Below are 20,393 nucleotides of genomic sequence, written 5' to 3'. Positions count from 1 at the left end.
TAAGGTGCTACTGGAAAATACTTTTCTGCCAGAAAATATTTTTGTTAGTCTTTAAGGTGCTCCTGGACTCTTGCTCTTTTGTACTACTCCAGAGTAGACGCCCGAGTGCCCCCTGGAAGGCTGCATTCCGGCCAGCGCATCTTCACGCAGCGGGCTCTGTGCGTCGCTCGCCTCGGGGATGCGCCCGAGCTCCGACGGACCCCCGACCCCAAATCTCGACTTTTGGAGTCCCCAAAGCGGCGACTACAACCCCCAGCATCCTCCCCGCGAGCCTCCCACGTGGTGCCTCGGAAAAGATACTGTTTCTTTCATTGAGACATACATTTGGCCATAGGAGGAAGCCGATCGCTGGGGAGAAAGTTGGAGCGCGCGGCTGGGCGGCTGCGTTTGTCGCGCCTCGGAGGGGGAAAGAAGTCAAGATGATGCCAGTAAGTATCTTTCAGGCGCCTGGGTTTCGATCGCTTTGGCCATTTATTCATGGAAGGTTTTGCATTGGATTTGTCACTACAGATGCACATTTCCCCCATCTGAATGCTCAAAACTGTGCATGGCGGCTTATTGTTGAGATTTGAGAATATGGATGGGGGTGGTGGTGGAAAGTGCATCTAAAGAGTGGCAAATCCAATGCAAAACTGAATGCTCAAAACCGCATGGCGGCTTATTGTTGAGTTTTGAGAATATGGATGGGGGGGAAAAGTGCATCTAAAGAGTGGCAAATCCAATGCAAAACTGAATGCTCAAGACTGCATGGCGGCTTATTGTTGAGTTTTGAGAATATGGATGGGGGAAAAGTGCATCTAAAGAGTGGCAAATCCAATGCAAAACCTTCCAGGAATAAATGGCATTTGAGATAACTACACGTTGAACAGAGAGATCGGCAACAGAGTTACACCTAAGCCCACTGAATCCAGGGGATTTCGGAGGGCGTCGCTGTGGTTAGGACTGCACGGTAAGTCTTGAGCATACCGTTTTGACACTGACAGCTGGCGAGCAGTTCTGGTGAATGTTTATGCTGAGAGTTCAGCCATCCGGCAGTGGAGAGATGCATTAATTTTGGCTTTCGGGGAAATTAAGTTGGGATCCAAGCCCTCCAGTCTCTTTGAAATCAAAAGGCTTTTGATTGAAGATATCTTACGGCAGTAGAAAAAAAAGTGTTTGATTTGATCGATCCGGTACAACTTGACCTCGGTGGGCGCTGATCTTTTCCAGGGCCGCTTTGCAAACCAAAATGACACCAACGGCTTAAAAAAGGTGCTACTAATTAATTTAAAAAATGCCCCCAAGTGGGAGCCAGGGGGGTGTAGTGGTTAAGAGTGGTGGACTCTAATCTGGAGAACCGGGTTTGATATCCCCACTCCTCCACATGAGCGGCGGACACTAATCTGGTGAACCGGGTTGGTTTTCCCACTCCTACACATGAAGCCAGCTGGGTGACCATGGGCTAGTCACAGCTCTCTTAGAGCTCTCTCACCCCCAGCTACCTCACAGGGTGTCTGTTGTGAGGGGAAGGGAAGGTGATTGTAAGCCAGTTTGATTCTCCCTTAAGTGGTAGAGAAAGTCGGCATATACAAAACCAACTCTTCTTCTTTGTTTACCCCCTGGTGTCATGCCCAGGGTTTAGCTTCCAAAAAGCGAATCATGCGACCCTGTGCTTGCGTATTCAGGAAGAAGTCTCCCACAGATATTGTAAAATTTAGTCCCATGGAAGGGTATATAGAGGCGGGCAATAGGGAACCACCTCTGAACGTCTTTTGCCTTGAAAACCCCACAGGATCGCCATAAATCAGCTGTGACTTGACAGCAAAAAAAAAAGGGTGTGTGTGTGCATCAGATCACACTGCTAGCATATCTTGGTGCATAAAAGCTTGGTCACAATCCACTCAAACGCTTTAACATCCTCTTGGTTTCAATGAAAGAGATTTGCATGCACCCCTGTTGATAATGCACCCCTGTTGACAACAAGGATGTTGACAAGCTGGAGCGTGTCCAGAGGAGAACGACCAGAATGGTCAAAGGTCTGGAATCCATGCCTTATGAGGAGAGACTTAGGGAGTTGGGTTTGTTTAGTTTGGAGAAGAGAAGGTTGAGGGGAGACATGATAGCCATGTTTAAATATTTGAAGGGATGTCATGTCGATGAGGGAACTAGCTTGTTCTCTGTTGCTTCAGAGACTAGGACACGGAGTAATGTATTTAAACTAAGAGAAAAGCGATTCCACCTAAACATTAGGAAGAACTTCCTGACGGTGAGGGCTGTTCGATGGTGGAATGCCCTGCCTCGGTGGGGGGGGGGGGAGTCCCCGTCTTTGGAGGTCTGGATGGCCATCTGTCAGGAGTGCTTTGATTGTGGGATCCTGCATGGTGGGGGGGAGGTAGTTGTTAATTTCCTGCATTGGGCAGGGGGTTGGACTAGATGACCCTGGTGGTCCCTTCCAACTCTATGACTCTATGATTAACAGTTATCTGAAAGTGATATACAAGGATTGAATCAGGTCATACTTCTGTTGTTGGATCTAGTGACTTCTTTGCAACCAACCATGCACTAAGTTCTGTAGAAGTGAAACAAAAACTGTCTGGAAGGCTTTGTTTATCTCATGTGTAAAACTTACTCTTCCTTTACACGATGTAGAGTAGCTAACATGGTGGTGGTGGTGGAAGCTTTTCAGGTCAGGAAGTGGTCAGACCTTTGCTTCAACAACCCAACAGCACCAGATGCACACAGCTTTTTCTCTTGACTGGTTATCTCCCTCGGAATTTGCGGAAACAAAAGTTGTTTGGGCAAACAGATTGTGGCAGGGTTCTTTTGTCAGCACGGTTTTATCCTTGTAATTAAAACATTTATATGCCACCTTTCCCACTGACCCCAGGGTGGCTTACAAGAAACTTGACCCACGGGGAACAAACAAAACCAAACAGAACGACCTGGGAAGGGACCACAGCTCAGCGGTAGAGAGCACCTGTCTTCCATGCCGGAGGTCCTAGGCTCAGTTCCCAGCATCTCCTGTTAAAAGGATCAAGTATTAAATTATGTTTGCCCTGACCTGAATGGCCCAGGCTAGCCTGGTTTCACCAGCTCTTAGAAGCTAAGCAGGGTCAACCCTGGTTAGTACTTGGATGGGAGACCACAAAGGAAGTCCAAGGTTGTGACGCAGAGGCAGGCAATGGCATACAACCTCTTTTTGGCACTTGCCTTGAAAACCCTACAGGGACACCATAAGTCAGCTGCAACCTGATGGCAGCGGCGACTCGACACACACATTCGATGATGAAGAAGACCTCTTGCTGGGGACCTTGGAGAGCTGCTGCCAGTCAGAGTAGACATTACTGACCTTGATAGACCAGTGGCCTAACTCAGTAGCCATGTTCACAGATTGCAGTGAGCACATGTACAATCCACCAACAGTGTGCACTTGTTTTTTCTTTACACATACACTGGATAATTCGTATATTACATTAAATGCATATACAGCTCAACATATGATTCATACCTCAAATTTCCCCAGTTTCATTTGTAAAGTGAATGCACATTGGCTGTTTATTACCAACAGATGAATGCACATACATACAGGTTGTTCATGTGTTCACTGTTACATGAACAGGGCTAGTATAAGGCAGCTTAATATGTTCAGGCACCTCAAGATGCAGCTTCCAAATGGCTGGCTGATAAAAACAGCCTTACATTAGGAATTGGATTACATTAAAATGACATTTAAATAATAGTGATATCTTTATTAATTTGAATAGGCATTTGTATTCAAGGAATTTACCCTCCCTGAAACCTTTTGAATATAAGGGGGTTATGAAACCAAAGAAATAAGGGTGAGGCCATTATAAGATTCTACAAAAGGACAATATTTTGGACATATATATATATGGTTGAATCCTGCTGCCTTGTAAATTATTTTAATTGCTGTTTCCATTATTCAAAGTTACTATATTTTTACAGTTTAGTTTTATCAATTCTGACAAGTCACAGTACATATTTTAGAGAGAGAAGCAGCCAAAACATTTCTTAAAAGACTGCACATAGATTCTTACAATAACCCTGGAAGGTAGGCCAGTATTACCATCCATATTGGAGATGAAGAGGTGAGGTTTAGAGACAGGGACTTGTAAAAGGCCACCTATTTAAATATTTATACCTCCCACTATGTTTAGTAAAACACCTGAGGCAGCACACAGTATTAATTTTTTTAAAATGCACAAAAGGAACAAACAGCATAAAAGCAATCCAAGGAAAGCAGCATCTAGACACACACACATACACAAAATCAGATTTTGAACCTTCTGTAAGCAAACATAAATAAATGTCTGTATAAAGTGTAGGGTTGCCAGGTCCCCCTTGGCAACCGGCAGTAGATTTTTGGGGCGGAGCCTGAAGAGAGCAGGGTTTGGGGAGGGACTTCAATGCCATAGAGTCCAATTGCCAAAGCGGCCATTTTCTCCAGCCGAACTGATCTCTATCAGCTGGAGATCAGTTGTAATAGCAGGAGATCTTCTGCTATTACCTGGAGGTTGGCAACCCTACAAATCACAACTGACTCATTGCTGATCCCTCACAGGCTTTCAAAGCAAAAGACAAACAGAGGTGGTCTACCCTTGCCTGCCTCTTCGTATCAATCCTGAATCCCCTGGTGATCTCCCATCCAAGTACTACCCAGGGTCAACCCTACTTAGCAGCTGAGATCTGACAAGATTGTACTAACCTGGCCCATCCCAGTACACCCTGGCAAAACCAACAATCATCAGGAGTTCTTAAAGTGTGTGTTCGGGCAGGGTTACAAAATAGGGAGCAATGCCACAAAAGCTTTGGAGAAGAAAAAGGTCTTCTCCTGTAAAATGTGGTACCAAGCGAGGCGCATTGGGGAGGGAGTGCCCAAGTCGTAGAACCAGACCTACAAATGCCCATTCTCCGGGGCTCAGCAACCTTTCTTCTGAGGATGGGGGCACACAAAACAGAGCTTCCAAAGATGATCTTAACCAGAAAGCAGGTTTGTGGTTGATAAGAATCGAACCGGGGTACCATGAGACTTGTTTTCTTGGTATTATTGCCCTGGCATTTGGCATACAGGTTCTTGCCAAATAGCCAGACAGGAGAGCGGCACAATTGTTCCATCTCGCCCGGCACCCGCGGAATGACGGAAAAACACAAGACAAAACAAAAATTAGTTCTCTTTTCTCCCTTCATCTGATCTGCTTGCTGCGTTTACACAATTATCCTGCTGACCTCAAATCACAGCTTCCTGCACTTACCTAATAAGAGCCTCGTTGTTCATGCTGAACACCCATTAATTTGGCACCACACCCAGGCCAATCCTGTCTTGCAGGCACACTTTGCCAACTCCCATTGTCATTCCCAGGTACTCAGGCTCATAAATGCAGCGATTGCTCATTGCCAAGGATTGGCCTCAATGTCCCTTTGCTACAGAGGCTCGGGTGGGGACAGACCAAAAAAACCCATAAATAACCCATAGATGTCGCTGACAAGGGCCGTTGGCTCAAATGGCTTTAAAAGAGAATTAGTCAGATTCGTGGAGGAGGACAGACCTATTTGCGGTCTAGGGTTGCCAGGTCCCTCTTTGCCATGGTGGGAGCTTTTTGGGGTGGAGCCTGAGGAGGGCAGAGTTTGGGGAGAGGAGGGACTTCAATGCCATAGAGTCCAACTGCCAAAGCGGCCATTTTTCTCCAGGTGAACTGATCTCTATCAGCTGGAGATCAGTTGTAATAGCAGGAGATCTCCAGCTACTACCTGGAGGTTGACAACCCTATCGCATTCATTAGCCGTGACAGTTACATGGGAGCTTCCATATCCAGTGGCAGTATACCTCTGCATAGCAGTTACTGGGGTGCAACAGAGAGAGGCAGTAACCGTTCCACCCCATTGACAGACATTCCGCGAGCATCCGGTTGCCCAATGCGGGAAACAGGCTGCTAGATTACAAGACACTGTTTATCCTGTCCAGCAGGTCTTCTCCTATGGCAAGTAATATTAAAGTCTGCCTGAGCATGTTCGGAGTGCCTTTTCATCACCACTGAGTAAGCACAATCCACTTTAAGTACCAATTCCATGGCAACTTCCATTTGTCCTTGCTGCTCAGACAGGAGTAGCTACCTGTTTGAAATATGATTTTGCAAGCATGCCGCTCTCCCTTTGAGGTGTACACCCAAAACAGCACGTGTGAATTGGTCCTAAGTCACGGGACTTTCTCATCAAAAGTCAAGCCAAAAGGCATCGTCTAGTCTATTTATCTCTGGAAATGGTTCCCTCTCAACCTCAGTTTTTGTTCCCCAATCACACAACAGTTTGGTTCCCGTCTTTGACAGCTGAGATTTGAGTCAGACTTTCAACACCCGGGGGAACTTCTTTTCCATGACTCTACAGGAGTGTGAAATTCAGTGCAAAGAAACCACGGCCTGGTGGCATTCCTGTAAAGATGCCAACCCAGTTACGATCTTTTGGTCAGGCCTAAAGCTAAGCCACATGCAGGCAACAATTACTGGGTGGAACGAGACGTCAGATAGACATCAGCAACGATTAAAAGGCCACCTATCTTGTTCAGAGGCAGATCACTGATCTGTATACTGCCCACTCTGGCTAACCACATCTCTCCAGGTTTTCAGACAGAGACAGGTCTTTCCCAAACTCCTATGAAACATTTTCTCTTTTAAAACGAGTAAAATGCTTCTTAAGGCAAGGTTTTTCACATTCAAAATGTATAGCATGAAAAACTCTTAAGGGTTTTATCAGTTTTCCCAATGGAAAAAGTGGGGAAATTGGGGGAGCACTGGGGAAAAATTATATTGAAGACATATACAATATTTCCAAGGTTTTTCTTTTTAATGCAAATAATTTTGGCAATCACAGGGTGTAGCAGTTTGCAACTTTTCCGCAGGTATTGGGTGTCCTTGCAATTTTTCTTATAGTAAATGAAGATTTTTTTAAAATCCCATAAATATGCCCAATTGTACAATCTTATATGCTAAGTTATGTGTTTCATGCTGCTAAATCATTGGAAAGGTTTCAGTTTGATAGGAAAGTAAATATTGCATGTATTTCAAATTTCCCTTTTTTTCAGGAAACTCCCTTACCCCCACCCACACCAACGCCTTCAGAAATGTTACATCTCTGCTTGGTACTCTGTGCTAACCTGAGATATATTCCCGCAGCAAAAGAGGAACTAACTGCTCCTGTGATATAACAAGCAGCAGACACTAGACTCCTCTTATCAGACCACAGTTAGTACTAGAGGTTTATCTGCAGATTAACTATGTTAGCATTGGCATGTCTGTGGAGTTTACAGAGTTTTCTTTCCAGACAGTGCTATCAATGTCCCTTTGGGGGAAAATCCTTGTAGTTCAGAATGTTTTGTTTTAGCCAGATAAATCGGTCTTTGGAACCTTCTGTCACTGAAAAATACTATGATCCGATGCATTTCCGTAAGTATCGTACCATACAGACAATTCAAATTAGGATATAGCCAGAGCAGGAATAAGTGTAGCGCAATCCCTTAAAGGACTTTAATTTAGCCTGTAGGATCTTAGAGTCATAGAGTTGGAAGGGACCACCAGGGTCATCAAGTCGAACCCCCTGCACAATACAGGAAATTCACAACTACCTCCCACCACACACATCCCAGTGACCCCTACTCCGTGCCCAGAAGATGGCAACAAAAATTCCATTCTATTCTTACTGGAATAATGTGTGTGTGTGTGTGTGTGTGTGTGTGTGTACCGTCAAGTGACAGCGGACTTATGGACCCCGTAGGTTTTTCAAGGCAAGCTGCTCAGAGGTGGTTCGCCATTGCCTGCCTCCGCATCAAGACCCTGGGATTCCTTGGAGGTTGCTCATCCAAATACTCACCAGGGTCGGCCCTGCTTAGCTTCTGAGATCTGAAGAGATCAGGTTAGCCTAGGGCTATCCAGGTCAGAGCATGATAGCTTTCATTAAAGGGAGCAGCAATTAGCTAGTCTTCAGTGCTAGAGCCAGTGTGGTGTAGTTGATAGAGTGCTAGAGGAGGATCTGGGAGGCCCTGGGTTTGAATCTCTATTCTGCTATGGAAACTCACTGGGTGAGCCTGGGCCAGTCACATACTCAGCCTAACCTGTCTTATAGGCCTGTTGTGAGGATAAAATGGAGGAGAGAACAATTTTAAGCCCCTGGGAAGAAAGGTGAGGCCATAAATGGAGTGAATAAATACAAGTTTGTGTGTGTGTGTGTTAGGTGCCATCAAGTCGCTTCCGACTCATGACCCTATGAATGAAAGTCCTCCAAAACATCCTATCTTTGACAGCCTTGTTCAGATCTTGCAAATTGAGGGCTGCGGCTTCCTTTATTGAGTCCACCCATCACTTGTTGAGTCTTCCTCTTTTCCTGCTGCCCTCAACTTTTCGTAGCATGACTGTCTTTTTTAGTGACTCTTGTCATCTCATGATGTGACCAAAATATGATAGCCTCAGTTTAGTCATTTTCGCTTCTAGGGTCAGTTCAGGCTTGATTTGATCTATAACCCACTGATTTTTTTTTTTTTTTTTTTTTTGGCAGTCCACGGTATAAATACAAATAGCTGTTTGGAAAACGCGGGGATTTGAAAAAAGTGTGAAGGAAATTCTCAAACTTTAGAAAATGTTTAAGATTAACTTTGTTTTTAAAATCAAAATTCATTACATTTAACGAAGTGAAGTGAGGTGTGACTCATGAAAGCGCATGCCCTGCCAGAAATGTTGTCTTCAAGATGCTGAGGGACTCTTGCTCTTTGCTACCATTACATATAAGTTTTTATAAACATTTAATAGAAAATCAAATGCATTTGAAAGTGTTTTCCATATTTGAGGTTATCATTATACCTAGTGACTCTAGCTTGACCTTAGGCATATTCTGTGAAAGGAATATGACAATTAAAAAGGTCAAGGTCAAGCATTACTGACTCATGGGGTGACGTCACATCACAATGTTTACTAGGCAGACTTTGTTTATGGGGTGGTTTGCCATTATGGGGTGGTTCGCCATGTCATCTATACTTTACCCCCAGCAAGCAGGGTACTCATTTTACCAACCTCGGAAGGATGGAAGGCTGAGTCAACCTTGAGCCGGCTACCTGAAACCGACTTCCGTCAGGATCAAACTCAAGTCGTGAGCAGAGCTTTTGACTGCAGTACTGCAGCTTACCACTCTGCCCCACGAGGCTCCTCATATGAAAATTAGCTGCAATTAAAATATTAAAGTTGGCTTGAATGCAGCAGCCGAAGATACGGTCCCCCAATACGTTGTTGTTTTAAATCGACATCCTATTACAGAACAAAGAGAATGAATAAGTAGGTAGCCAAAGAAGCCTGGGTCAGATTAGACTCTTATTTTGGCTCTACCTTGTCTCTCTCTCCGCAGATGTATTTCTTCTTCTCTGACAAAGTGGTTCTTCTGTTTGACTTTTGGAATGTCCAGAGCCCTGCAGGTAAGGAAAACAATCATATCTGAAATTGTGCAAGCTGATGGGCCCAACCAGATACATCATGAGTACAGCAAAGATTAGGTGTAACCAGAAACTTCCTTCAGATTTCTGAAACGATGAAAGGCCTCTCTGTTTGGTTCCCTTAAGTAACCACTTCCTTGACTACTTGAACTTCGCAAGGCTTTTGCCTGCCAAGGACAAAAGATCAAAAAGTAGGAAAAGAACGAACAAGACCCAACATGAACTTTACTTACACCTAAGGGTGTGTTGGGAGCCAGCGTGGTGTAGTGGTTAAGAGTGGTGGTCTCTAATCTGGAGAACTGGGTTCGATTCCCCACTCCACATGAGCAGCAGATGCTAATCTGGTAAACCAAGTTGGTTCCCCCACTCCTACACATGAAGCCAGCTGGGTGACCTTGGGCTAGTCACAGTTCTGTCCAAACTCTTTCAACCCCACCTACCTCACAAGGTGCCTGTTGTGGGGAGAGGAAGGGAAGGAGATTGTAAGCCAGTTTGATTCTCCTTAACAGATAGAGAAAATCGGCATATAAAAACTATCTCTTCTTCTTTCTCTCTGCACAAAACAGAACGAATGTGTGGAACTCACTGCCCTAGGGTTGCCAGATCCCTCTTTGCCACCTGGAGAAAATGGCCATTTTTGGCAATTGGACTTGATGGCATTGAAGTTCTTCCCTAAAATGGCCATTTTCTCCAGGTGAACTAATCCCTATCGGCTGGAGATCAGTTGTAATAGCAGGAGATCTCCAGCTAGTACCTGGAGGCTGGCAACCGTACACTGCCCCCAAGTGATAGCAATGATTTCTACATGAGAGGGAGGGTACATTGGCCATCTTCTGGGCATGGAGTATGGGTCACTGGGGGTGTGGAGGGGGGAGGTAGTTGGGAATTTCTTGAATTGTGCAGGGTGTTGGACTAGATGACCCTGGTGGTACCTTCCAACTCTATGATTCTACTTCAGATGGCTTGAAATGTAGATTGGATAAACTCATAGAGGGGAAGCCTGCCACTATTCCGCCAAGTAGGCAACAGATCTTGTCTTCTTGTGTGGGAAGGCCTCCTATTATACAGAGTGGGGCTGGTGAGGAACTTCCCTTTGCTGCCTGGGTTGGGTCAGATGCCTGCCAAGGCCAAGGGGCACGCAACTCTTGCCAACGGTGGAAACCAGAATGAAATGGTCATCCACACAAGGACTTTTATGCAGTATTTGACCAACCAATTGATTGGTGTGCCAGTCCTAGTTATATCATAAGATGATAAATAATTGTTAGGATATACTACAAGTTTTTAATGATAATTTATTTATTGTTATGGTGTTTGGGTATTTAATTGGCATTCTATGGATAACTGTGCTCTAGATGTGTGAGGTTCTCCAGCCAACCTCGGCAATCCTAAAAAGTCACTCGCTCAGACAGGCAGGTCTAAATCAGGTAAACGTTTATTCAGGAGCCACAGATACAGCATAAGTAATCCACAGGTTCAAAGCTGCTAATGACAAACCAAACTACTAAGCATAACTTTAAGCACAGAGTCATCCCAGGTGCAAAGCCAAGCGGCCTGGGAATTAGGAGATAACGGTGCCTGGTAGGAAGTAGGGAGTGAGCAAACCATAATACTGAAGTTGCCTGTTAGAGACTCAAGGTCAGAGCATGTGGGGAGGAAAGGAGCGGGGACAGCTTGAACAGTCCAGAGAAACAAAACCAAAAGATAACACTTGAACAGAAATGGGCCTAACTCATGTCAAGAGCCTGCCTGGACAGCATGACTCCTGACAGCTTGAACATCTCAGAGAAACAAAACCACTAGATACACTTGAACAGCAAAACCAATAGATACACTTGAACAGAAATAAGCATGACTCTTGGCATGACTCTTGACAAGATGTAAGCCACCCTGAGCCTGGTTGGGAATGGGCGGGTTAAAAATCTAATAAATAAAATAAATAAATAAATGAAAAGTCCTATGAGGAAAGGTTGAAAAAGCTGGGTATGTTTAGCCTGAAGAGGAGAAGACTGAGAGGTGATATGATAACCATCTTCAAGTACTTGAAGGGCTGTCGTAGAGAGTAGGGTGCCGAGTTGTTTTCTGTTACCCCAGAAGGTCAGATCAGAACCAACGGGTTGAAATTAAAAGAATTTCTGTGTAGACATTAGGACCTCCTTTACCAGATAATGTCTAATGTGTAGACATTAGGAAGAAATTTCTAACAGTTAGATCGGTTCCTCAAGGGTAGGCCTGCGTAGAGTGAGTTACAGTAGTCTAATCTGGAGGTGACTATTGCATGGATCACCGTGGCTAGATCAGGCCGAGACAGGCGGTGTAGACATTAGGAAGAAATTTCTAACAGAGCGGTTCCTCATCGGAACAGGCTTCCTCGGGAGGTGGTAAGCCCTCCTTCCCTAGAGGCTTTTAAGCAGAGGCTAGATGGCCATCTGTCAGCACTGCTAATTTCATGACCTTAGGAAAATCATGAGAGTGAGGGCATCTTGGCCATCTTCTGGGCATGGAGTAGGGGTCACTGGTGGGGGGGGGGAGGTAATTGGGAATTTCCTGCATTGTGCAGGGGGTTGGACTAGATCCCTGGTGGTCCCTTCCAACTCTATGTTTCTGTGATTTGGGCATGTGTGTGTGGAGCTGCATCATATAGATTGCACGCCTTTGGGACAAACAAATTTCCATTTCTGTGAAACTACTCAGGTGAAGTGCCGGAGTGGCCAGGAATGTCAAGAGGGTGGGACTTCAAGTGCAATTTTCAGAGGAAGCCAATGAGGGAGCAGCAAGCAGGGGAATGTTGGGTGCAGGGGGCAGTTGGGCTAAATCGAGAGAGGAGGAAGCCAACAGGTCCAGCCTGGAAAGTGTGGCAGAAAATCCAGTGCAGGAGCTGGGAATTTACCTTGAAAGGGAAGGTGAATTGACGAGCAAAAGCGACACACTGAAGCCTTTGTCCCAGGGCTGCTCAGCTTACGGGTTTAAGCCAGCTGGAACCATTCCCTCTGTGGTCACCCTGGCATGGATCCCAGAGATTCGTTCTGTTAACAGTGGCACGTTCCTCTGGCTTAAGGAGCCTTTTGCTGACACAAGAGGCAGCTGCGGATGTTTCCGAGAAGTGGTGAAAAAAAATGTGTTAGTATAGGAGTCCCCAACCTGGTTAGAGGAGCCCCGTGGCGCAGAGTGTTAAACTGCAGTACTGCAGTCAAAAGCTCTGCTCACGACCTGAGTTCGATCCCGACGGAAGTTGGTTTCAGGTAGCCGGCTCAAGGTTGACTCAGCCTTCCATCCTTCCGAGGTCGGTGAAATGAGTACCCAGCTTGCTGGGGGTAAAGGGAAGACGGCTGGGGAAGGCACTGGTAAACCACCCCACAAACAAAGTCTGCCTTGGAAACGTCGGGATGTGACGTCACCCCATGGGTCAGGAATGACCCGGTGCTTGCACAGGGGACCTTTACCTTTTTAACATGGTTAGAGTTGCCAGGTCCCTCTTCGCCACCGGTGGGAGGTTTTTGGGGCGGAGCCTGAGGAGGGTGGAGTTTGGGGAGGGGAGGGACTTCAATGCCATGAAGTTCAATGGCCAAAGTGGCCATTTTCTCCAGGTGAACTGGTCTCTCTTGGCTGGAGATCAGTTGTAATAGCAGGAGATCTCCAGCTACTACCTGGAGGTTGACAACCCTAAGCATGGTGCCTGTGGGCGCCATGGCACCCGCCAAGTGTTCGTAGGAAGTGAGTGGGGCCAGGTAGGGCTTTTGCCCAGAAAGGCTTCTGATTTACTATTGGAAATTTGATTTGCTGTGCAGATTTTTAAAACATTGCTATAGCAACAGCTGCCACCACATCACAAGGATCTGCACTGCGCTACTGAAATTAAGCTGTGGCAGTCATTTTGTGGCTGGCTCCACCTCCTGTGACAGCCATTTTGTGTCAGCCATTTTGTTTCTGTTTCAGAATTCTAAATGTGCCCGCAGGCTGAAAAAGGTTGTAGGGCAGATCCATAGGAGTCAAACCCTGATGTTGAATAAAACAGGCAGGAGGTGGCAGGTAGTGGCAGACTTCCCAAGTGATGTTGATGGGGGTGGGGGAAGTGGAACAGAAGATTGCATCAGTTTGGAAGAGGGTTGCCAGGTCCCTCTTCGCCACCGGCAGGAGGTTTTTGGGGCAGAGCCTGAGGAGGGCAGGGTTTGGGGAGGGACTTCAATGCCATAGAGTCCAATTGCCAAACCGGCCATTTTCTCCAGGTGAACTGATCTCATCGGCTGGAGATCAGCTGTAATAGCAAAAAATCTCCAGCTACTATCTGGAAGTTCAGTACTCAAAGTATGCCTTATGCTGCAATAATAGTTACTACAAAGAAACAGCACTTATGGTCTAATGAACAAAAATAATGTGTTACAAGATCTGCATATACTAATCAGAATTATTTATCCAATTGATTTTAGTTACATGGATCCAAGATCCAACAACAGGATACAAAATACACAGTTTCAATTGTACAAAATACAAAGAATTTCAATTGCAAAAAATTGCAGAATAATTAAACAATTGTATTTGTGCATGTAGTAGTTCATTGCACCAAAGATGCCACTGGATTCCAAAAAAGATGGGTTTCCGGTATTTCTCTACCCATTTCGCCTATTCAGGCTTCATCAATCCAAGAAATCCTTGGGTGGCTGCAGGACAAGGTGTTTATGCAACAATTGATAGTATATTTCACTGATTTAAATGGATGTCATAGTAAATCGTTCTTGGATTGATGAAGCCTGAATAAGCGAAATGAGTAGAGAAATACCGGAAACCCATCTTTTTTGGAATCCAGTGGCATCTTTGGTGCAATGAACGATTACATGCACAAATACAATTGTATACTTATTCTGCAATTTTTCGCAATTGAAATTCTTGTTAACTGTGTATTTTGTATCCTGTTGTTGGATCTTGGATCCCTGTAACTAAAATCAATTGGATAAATAATTTTGATTAGTATATACAGATCTGGTAACACCTTACTTTTGTTCATTAGACCATTAGTGCTGTTTCTTTGTAGTAACTACCTGGAGGTTGGCAGCCCTAGTTTGGAAGAGGGTTTCAGGTCAGTGGCAAGGGGAGCCACAGCAAATGAGCATGTCGTCTACTTTGCTGTGTGCGCTTTTGGGATATGCTGGGCGGTTTCTGCAAGAGAAGCTGTGGGCAGGCCAGCTTCAGACTGGAATATGCTCTTGCAAGGAACTCAGTCAACAAATGCAGGTGCCCCGGTGACTCAAAAAGGCAGTAAAATCACGGACCTGGACATTTGCTGTCTAAAGGAAGTCTGCCCTTTCTCACAATAAACAGAGCAGAATCAGCGCTCGTGGAACAGGCTCTCCCCTCCCCTCTTTAATGCTCATTTTGCTCCAACGCAAACAAGACCTTGGAATGATTCTTGCCAAAGTAGTGTTTGTTAATCACACACAGGCAGCCACAATCTCGACCTGTTGCAGTCCCTACAAAAGCCATCTTCTCCAGGCTCTCGGGGTATAGAATTAGTTATGCAAATGAAAACCAAGTCCATTTATGCAGGGTCAGTTTTGATGCTTGCTCAAAGCTCTTTTTTTAAATGCTACCTTTAAAATGCCTGTTCACGGTCCCGATGCAAAAGGAGAAATTCCACCCCCCACACACACACTCGCCTGCTCCTTCGCTCGCATAGCCATTGGCAATGGTCATTTGCATAGCTAAGCCGCATTTGTGATTTTTCACGGTTCCTTCAGTAAATAATGCTTTGGTGCAGGGGCGGAGCAAATACAAAAGGTCGCGATAAAGGGGCTCTTAAGAAATGCGAAGCAGGTATGTGCCGGCTTCGCAGTCACTTCCTGAATGACGGTTCATTGTGAAAAACTAAAAAAAATGCCGGGCATTTCAGCCTGGAACGCACTGCTAATTACCAAGCATAAATGGCCGAAGAATTCTTTCTGGGTAACAGGGGAGACAAAACGCTTTACCCCCACAATACAAGACCCACAGACATAAAACCATCTTAGACCAAATCAGTACAACTGGTCCACATAGCTTCGTACTTCCTACTCTGTCGGATGGGTAGCCACTTTTCCAGAATCTCAGGCTGCTGCAGAAAGAAGAAGAGTTGGTTTTCATATGCCGACTTTCTCTGCCACTTAAGGGAGAATCAAACCGGCTTACAATCACCTTCCCTTCCCCTCCCCACAACAGACACCCTGTGAGGTAGGTGAGGCTGAGAGAGAATGACTTCCCCAAGGTCACCCAGCTGGCTTCATGTGTAGGAGTGGGGAAACAAATCCAGTCCACCAGATTAGCCTCCGCCGCTCCCGTGGAGGAGAGGGGAATCAAACCCGGTTCTCCAGATCAGACTCCGCTGCTCCAAACCACCGTTCTTAACCACTACACCACGCTGGCAGGAGCCGGAGCCAGCCCCACAAAATTATCGCCACCGCTTAATTTCAATAACACAATGTAGTTCCTTGCGCTGTGGTGGCAGCTGCTGCCGAAGCAGCATTTTAAAAATCTGCACAGCCAATCAAAGTCCAATATCAGAAGCCTCGCTGAGCAAAAATCAGAACCCTTGCTGGGCAAAAAGGCCTACCTGGCCCCTCCCACTTCCTAAAAATACTTGGTGGGCACCAGAAAAGATGCTGGCGGAAGCCATGGCACCCACTGGCATAACATTGGAGACCCGTTTTCTGCAAGCAGGCAAAGGCAATGCAACATGCTCAGTTTGAGACATCAGCATAACCACAACTTGCTTACAATTTTGCAAGAAACACTTCTGTCAAGTTGCATGTTTGTATGAAGAAGAGGAGGAGGAGGAGGTTTTTATATGCCGACTTTCTCTACCACTTAAGGAAAATCAACCCGGCTTACAATCGCCTTCCCTTCCCCTCCCCACAACAGGCACCTTGTGAGGTAGGTGGGGCTGAGTTAGGAGAGAACCGTGACTGGCCCAAGGTCACCCAGCAGGCTTCATGTGGAGGTTGGGGAATGGAACCCGGTTCTCCAGATTAGAGTCTGCCGCTCTTAACCACCACACCACGCTGGCACATAAAACTAGCACATGATCCCCTGTGCTAGGTACAATGTAGCCGCAAGGCCTGCAGTTTGAAGTAGAAAGCTAACACAGATTTTGATGGGCACGTTTTTAAAAGTTTGTTTTCAACCACAATAGGGGACTAGAACTTAAAAAAAAAAAAAAACAGTTTGCAAGTGGTCCTGGAAGAGTGGGAATACATTGGAAGCGCTCAGAGTTGACTGCAGCTCTTGCTCTTGTTGCCTCCCAGGAATGGTCCTTTCGGTGCTGGTGATCATGCTGTTGGCGGTGTTGTACGAAGCCATCAAAGTGGGCAGGGCCAAGCTGCTTCAGCGCACGATGCCAACCATGGCCCCCAGCCTCAGCCAGGAGACCTTAGAAGAGCCCGAGAGGACATCCATGAACATAGGCATGGAACAGCTAGCCAGCACCCCCAAAAAGTAAGAACAAATGGGTGGGACTGAAGAGATAGTTTGCCTCTGCAGCATCTGATGAGCTCTCCCGCCGGAGGGGGTCGCCTGTTGCCCCCCCCCCCCGGTTATTGCAGGCTCAAGAATCTTACCCTGACTAATGGAGGACGCCATACTGAAATCAAAAAAGGATTTCATTTTCATGTGAGTGTGGATTTTTAATATAAACGTGGGGACATTTAAAGCGTTATTGCTCTCAGCAACCGTTTCAGTGAACAAATTTCGGCAGTTCAACTTTATACCAATTATAAAATATGCCAGTCAAACCTTTCTGGACAATGCCAGCCTTTGGGTTTTTTAAAACAAAATAAGTAAATTTCTTATCGATGGCAACCATATGGTGTCTAACTTTTTTTTTTATCATACAGTAGATTCCACCCATTCCGTATGCTTTTCTAACTAAGTTGTGCTACGTGCAAGTACACGTTTTTAATGTTGTCTGCTGTGCTGTTCCTGTAAGTTTGCTAATAAAATACATGAAATAAGAAAGAGACAGAAAGACAGAAAGAGAAAGAGAGAAAGAGAGAAAGAGAGAGAGAGAGAAAGAAAGAAAGAAAGAAAGAAAGAAAGAAAGAAAGAAAGAAAGAAAGAAAGAAAGAAAGAAAGAAAGAAAGAAAGAAAGAAAGAAAGCTGGCAACCACACAAGGGGTTCATACAATACTTGACTGCAGTCCAAAAACTGAGAGCCAGTGTGGTGTAGTGGTTAAGAGCGGTGGTTAAGAGCAGTGGACTCTAATCTGGAGAGCTGGGTTTGATTCCCCACTCCTCCACATGAGTGGCGGACGCTAATTTTGTGAACCGAGTTGGTTTCCTACACATAAGGCCAGCTGGGTGACCTTGGGCTGGTCACAGCTCTCTTAGAGCTCTCTCAGCCCCACCTACCTCACAGGATGTCTGTTGTGGGGAGGGTAAGGAAAGGCGATTGTAAGTTGGTTTGATTCTCCCTTAAGTGGTTGAGAAAGTAGGCTTATAAAAACCAACTCTTCTTATGTATTTGACAGGAAACTTGTCAGCCAACCCCATGTGTGAACTGGCCATCACAGATGAAACGTCAGCTTCGCTCCTAGGATATTTAGACTTTGCTTTTCTCCTCAGTGGGAACCCGAATGGGTTTATAACATTCTCCTCCCCTTCTTCTTTTTATCCTAACAACCATGCGAGGTAGGTTAGGCTCAGTGACTGGCCCAGGGCCACCCAGCAAGCTCCCATGGTAGTGTGGGGATTCTGACTTGGGTCTCCCAGACTCCAGTCCAGGGGTCCCTAATATGGTGCCCATGGGTGACATGACACCCACTGGTACCTTTTCTGGTGCCAAGTGTTTTTAGGAAGTGGGCAGGGCCAGATAGAGCTTTTGCCCAGTAAGGCTTCTGATTGCCTATTGCAAAGCTTCTTAAACTGTGGCTCACGACCCTATATGGGGTCGCGTAACTGAATGTGGGGGTCGCGAAAAATTTGGCAACAGTAAAAGGTTTCTGAACCTTTTATCAGTAAATGTTTGATTTGTATATCGATTTTATATACCTATATACCCGGGGTCGCATAAAAATTTCTTGGTCGAAAAGGGGTCGCAAATGCAAAAAGTTTTAAGAAGCCCAGGCCTATTGGAGCTTTGATTGGCTGTGCAGATTTTTTTTAAAAAATGTCGCTTTGGCAGCAGCTGCCACCACAACACAAGGATCTGCACTGTGCGACTGAAGTTAAGATGTGGCATTAATTTTGTGGCTGGCTCCGCCTCCTGTGGCAGCCATTTTGGGGTGGCCATTTTGCCGCGGCTCCCACCAGGCCATGCCAGCAGGCTCAAAAAAGGTAGGGGACCCCTGCCCGAGTCCGGCCCTCTAACTACTGCTCCACACTGTCTCTCTCTTTCGATCCGGTTCATCATTCACCAGTTCTACTGCCAAGACATCTGCTGTAGATTAAAGCAGAAGGATCAGCACAAGCAGGCGTGATCAAAAACGGAGGCAAATTCTGATTCTTGGTCCTCTTCCCCCCCCCTCTTCTTTTGAAAGGATATTCATGTGGCACAGTACCCAGACCCTGCTCCACGTAGTCCAAGTGGTCCTCGGTTACCTGGTGATGCTGGCTGTGATGTCTTACAACACGTGGATCTTCTTGGGTGTGATTGCGGGTTCAGCCATCGGATACTACTTTGCCTACCCGCTCCTCAACACCAGATAGCTTTGGTTGGCGCGACTCCATCCAGAAGGTTCAAACGGCCCAGATTCCGCTTCAGAAACTGATCGACGAGGCTAAGTTGGTGTCTGTTGGGGGAAAGGGCAAGTCTCCCCAACGTAGGGTGTTATTTCTCCCACCCAGCTGGTCTTTGTTCCAACTTCCATCTTCAGAGTGCCTACAACTTCTGGCCTTTTAAAATGCTATTTTAATCCCCACTTTTACAGAGTGACTTAAATATATATATATGTATATATATAAAAGACTGAAGGAGTCTATGGCCACGTCTGTGACATTTTATGGCTAGAGAGTGGCCCTCTATCGAGTCAAAAGCCCAGTATTGTCGACTCCACCTAGCAGCTTCTTCAAAGCATGGGGTAATTTTACACCCTTCTCCCTTCTGGTTATTTTTTACCAAGAACTGACAGGATTTGAATCCTGGGTCTGGCCTGCTTGCAAAGCATATGGCCATCTATTGATCTGTGTTCTTTTGCCTCGCCCGTTTGCATTGGGAAGAACGGCGCATGCCCCCAAACTTAGTTTGGTAGGGATAGAGTGGCAAAGAACCCCACTGCCTTGATTTGTGCCAGAATCGTCGGACTCAGTTGGGCAAGAGTCTGTAAAATATATGGGAAAGGTTGACCCAAAACTAAGGTATGCAGGAGAGAATGAGGGGAAAGGTGGGGAACCAGGCTCCCAGCTAACTGCAGGCCTCTGGTTGAACACATGAAGCTGCCTTATACTGGATATACCCTTGGTCCATCAAAGTCAGTATTGTCTACTCAGACTGGCAGCAGCTCTCCAGGGTCTCAGGCGGAGGTCTTTCACATCACCTACTTGCCTGGTTCCTATTACTGAAGAGGCCGGGGATTGAACCTGGGTCCCTCCGCATGCCAAGCAGATGCTCTACCACTGAGCCATGGCCCCTCCCCCAATAAGGACCAGGTGCTAATGGGGGAACTTCCAACCTTATGCAACAATTCCTAAACTGTGCTCTGAGTTTTCTAACTGGTGCTTTAGGGAGCGCAGGGGCGGTGTTGACACATTACATGTTGGACAGGAAATATTATAAAGGGCCAGGAGCCCTTGAGTGTGGCCCTTTGCCTGCACTCTTAATTCTTTAGTAGGAAGGAAGTTGTATATTCTTGTTTCTGGGGTGGATTGTTTCAGCTTGCCTGGAGAACACAATACGGGAAGTGCTCTTTCCTGACTTAGATGGCCCAGGCTAGCCCGATCTCATCAGATTTCAGAGGCTAAGCAGGGT

General features: G+C 46.0%; 1 protein-coding gene across 1 annotated transcript; it reads left to right on the top strand.

Moving 5' to 3' along the window:
- The first annotated feature begins 361 nt into the window (after positions 1–361).
- On the top strand, positions 362–19,135 carry SLC31A2 (solute carrier family 31 member 2). Its single transcript, XM_056860799.1, has 4 exons — positions 362–428; positions 9,382–9,448; positions 16,738–16,927; positions 18,967–19,135. Exons 1-4 carry the CDS (start codon positions 420–422, stop codon positions 19,133–19,135), a joined length of 435 nt encoding a protein of 144 aa, XP_056716777.1. The 5' UTR covers positions 362–419.
- The last annotated feature ends 1,258 nt before the right edge of the window (positions 19,136–20,393 follow it).

This window comes from Euleptes europaea, chromosome 14 (genome assembly GCF_029931775.1).
Source record: "Euleptes europaea isolate rEulEur1 chromosome 14, rEulEur1.hap1, whole genome shotgun sequence".
In the NCBI taxonomy this organism is placed as follows: domain Eukaryota; kingdom Metazoa; phylum Chordata; class Lepidosauria; order Squamata; family Sphaerodactylidae; genus Euleptes; species Euleptes europaea.
Note: the sequence above shows the minus strand (reverse complement) of the source record. Positions and strands in the feature narration are given on the sequence as shown.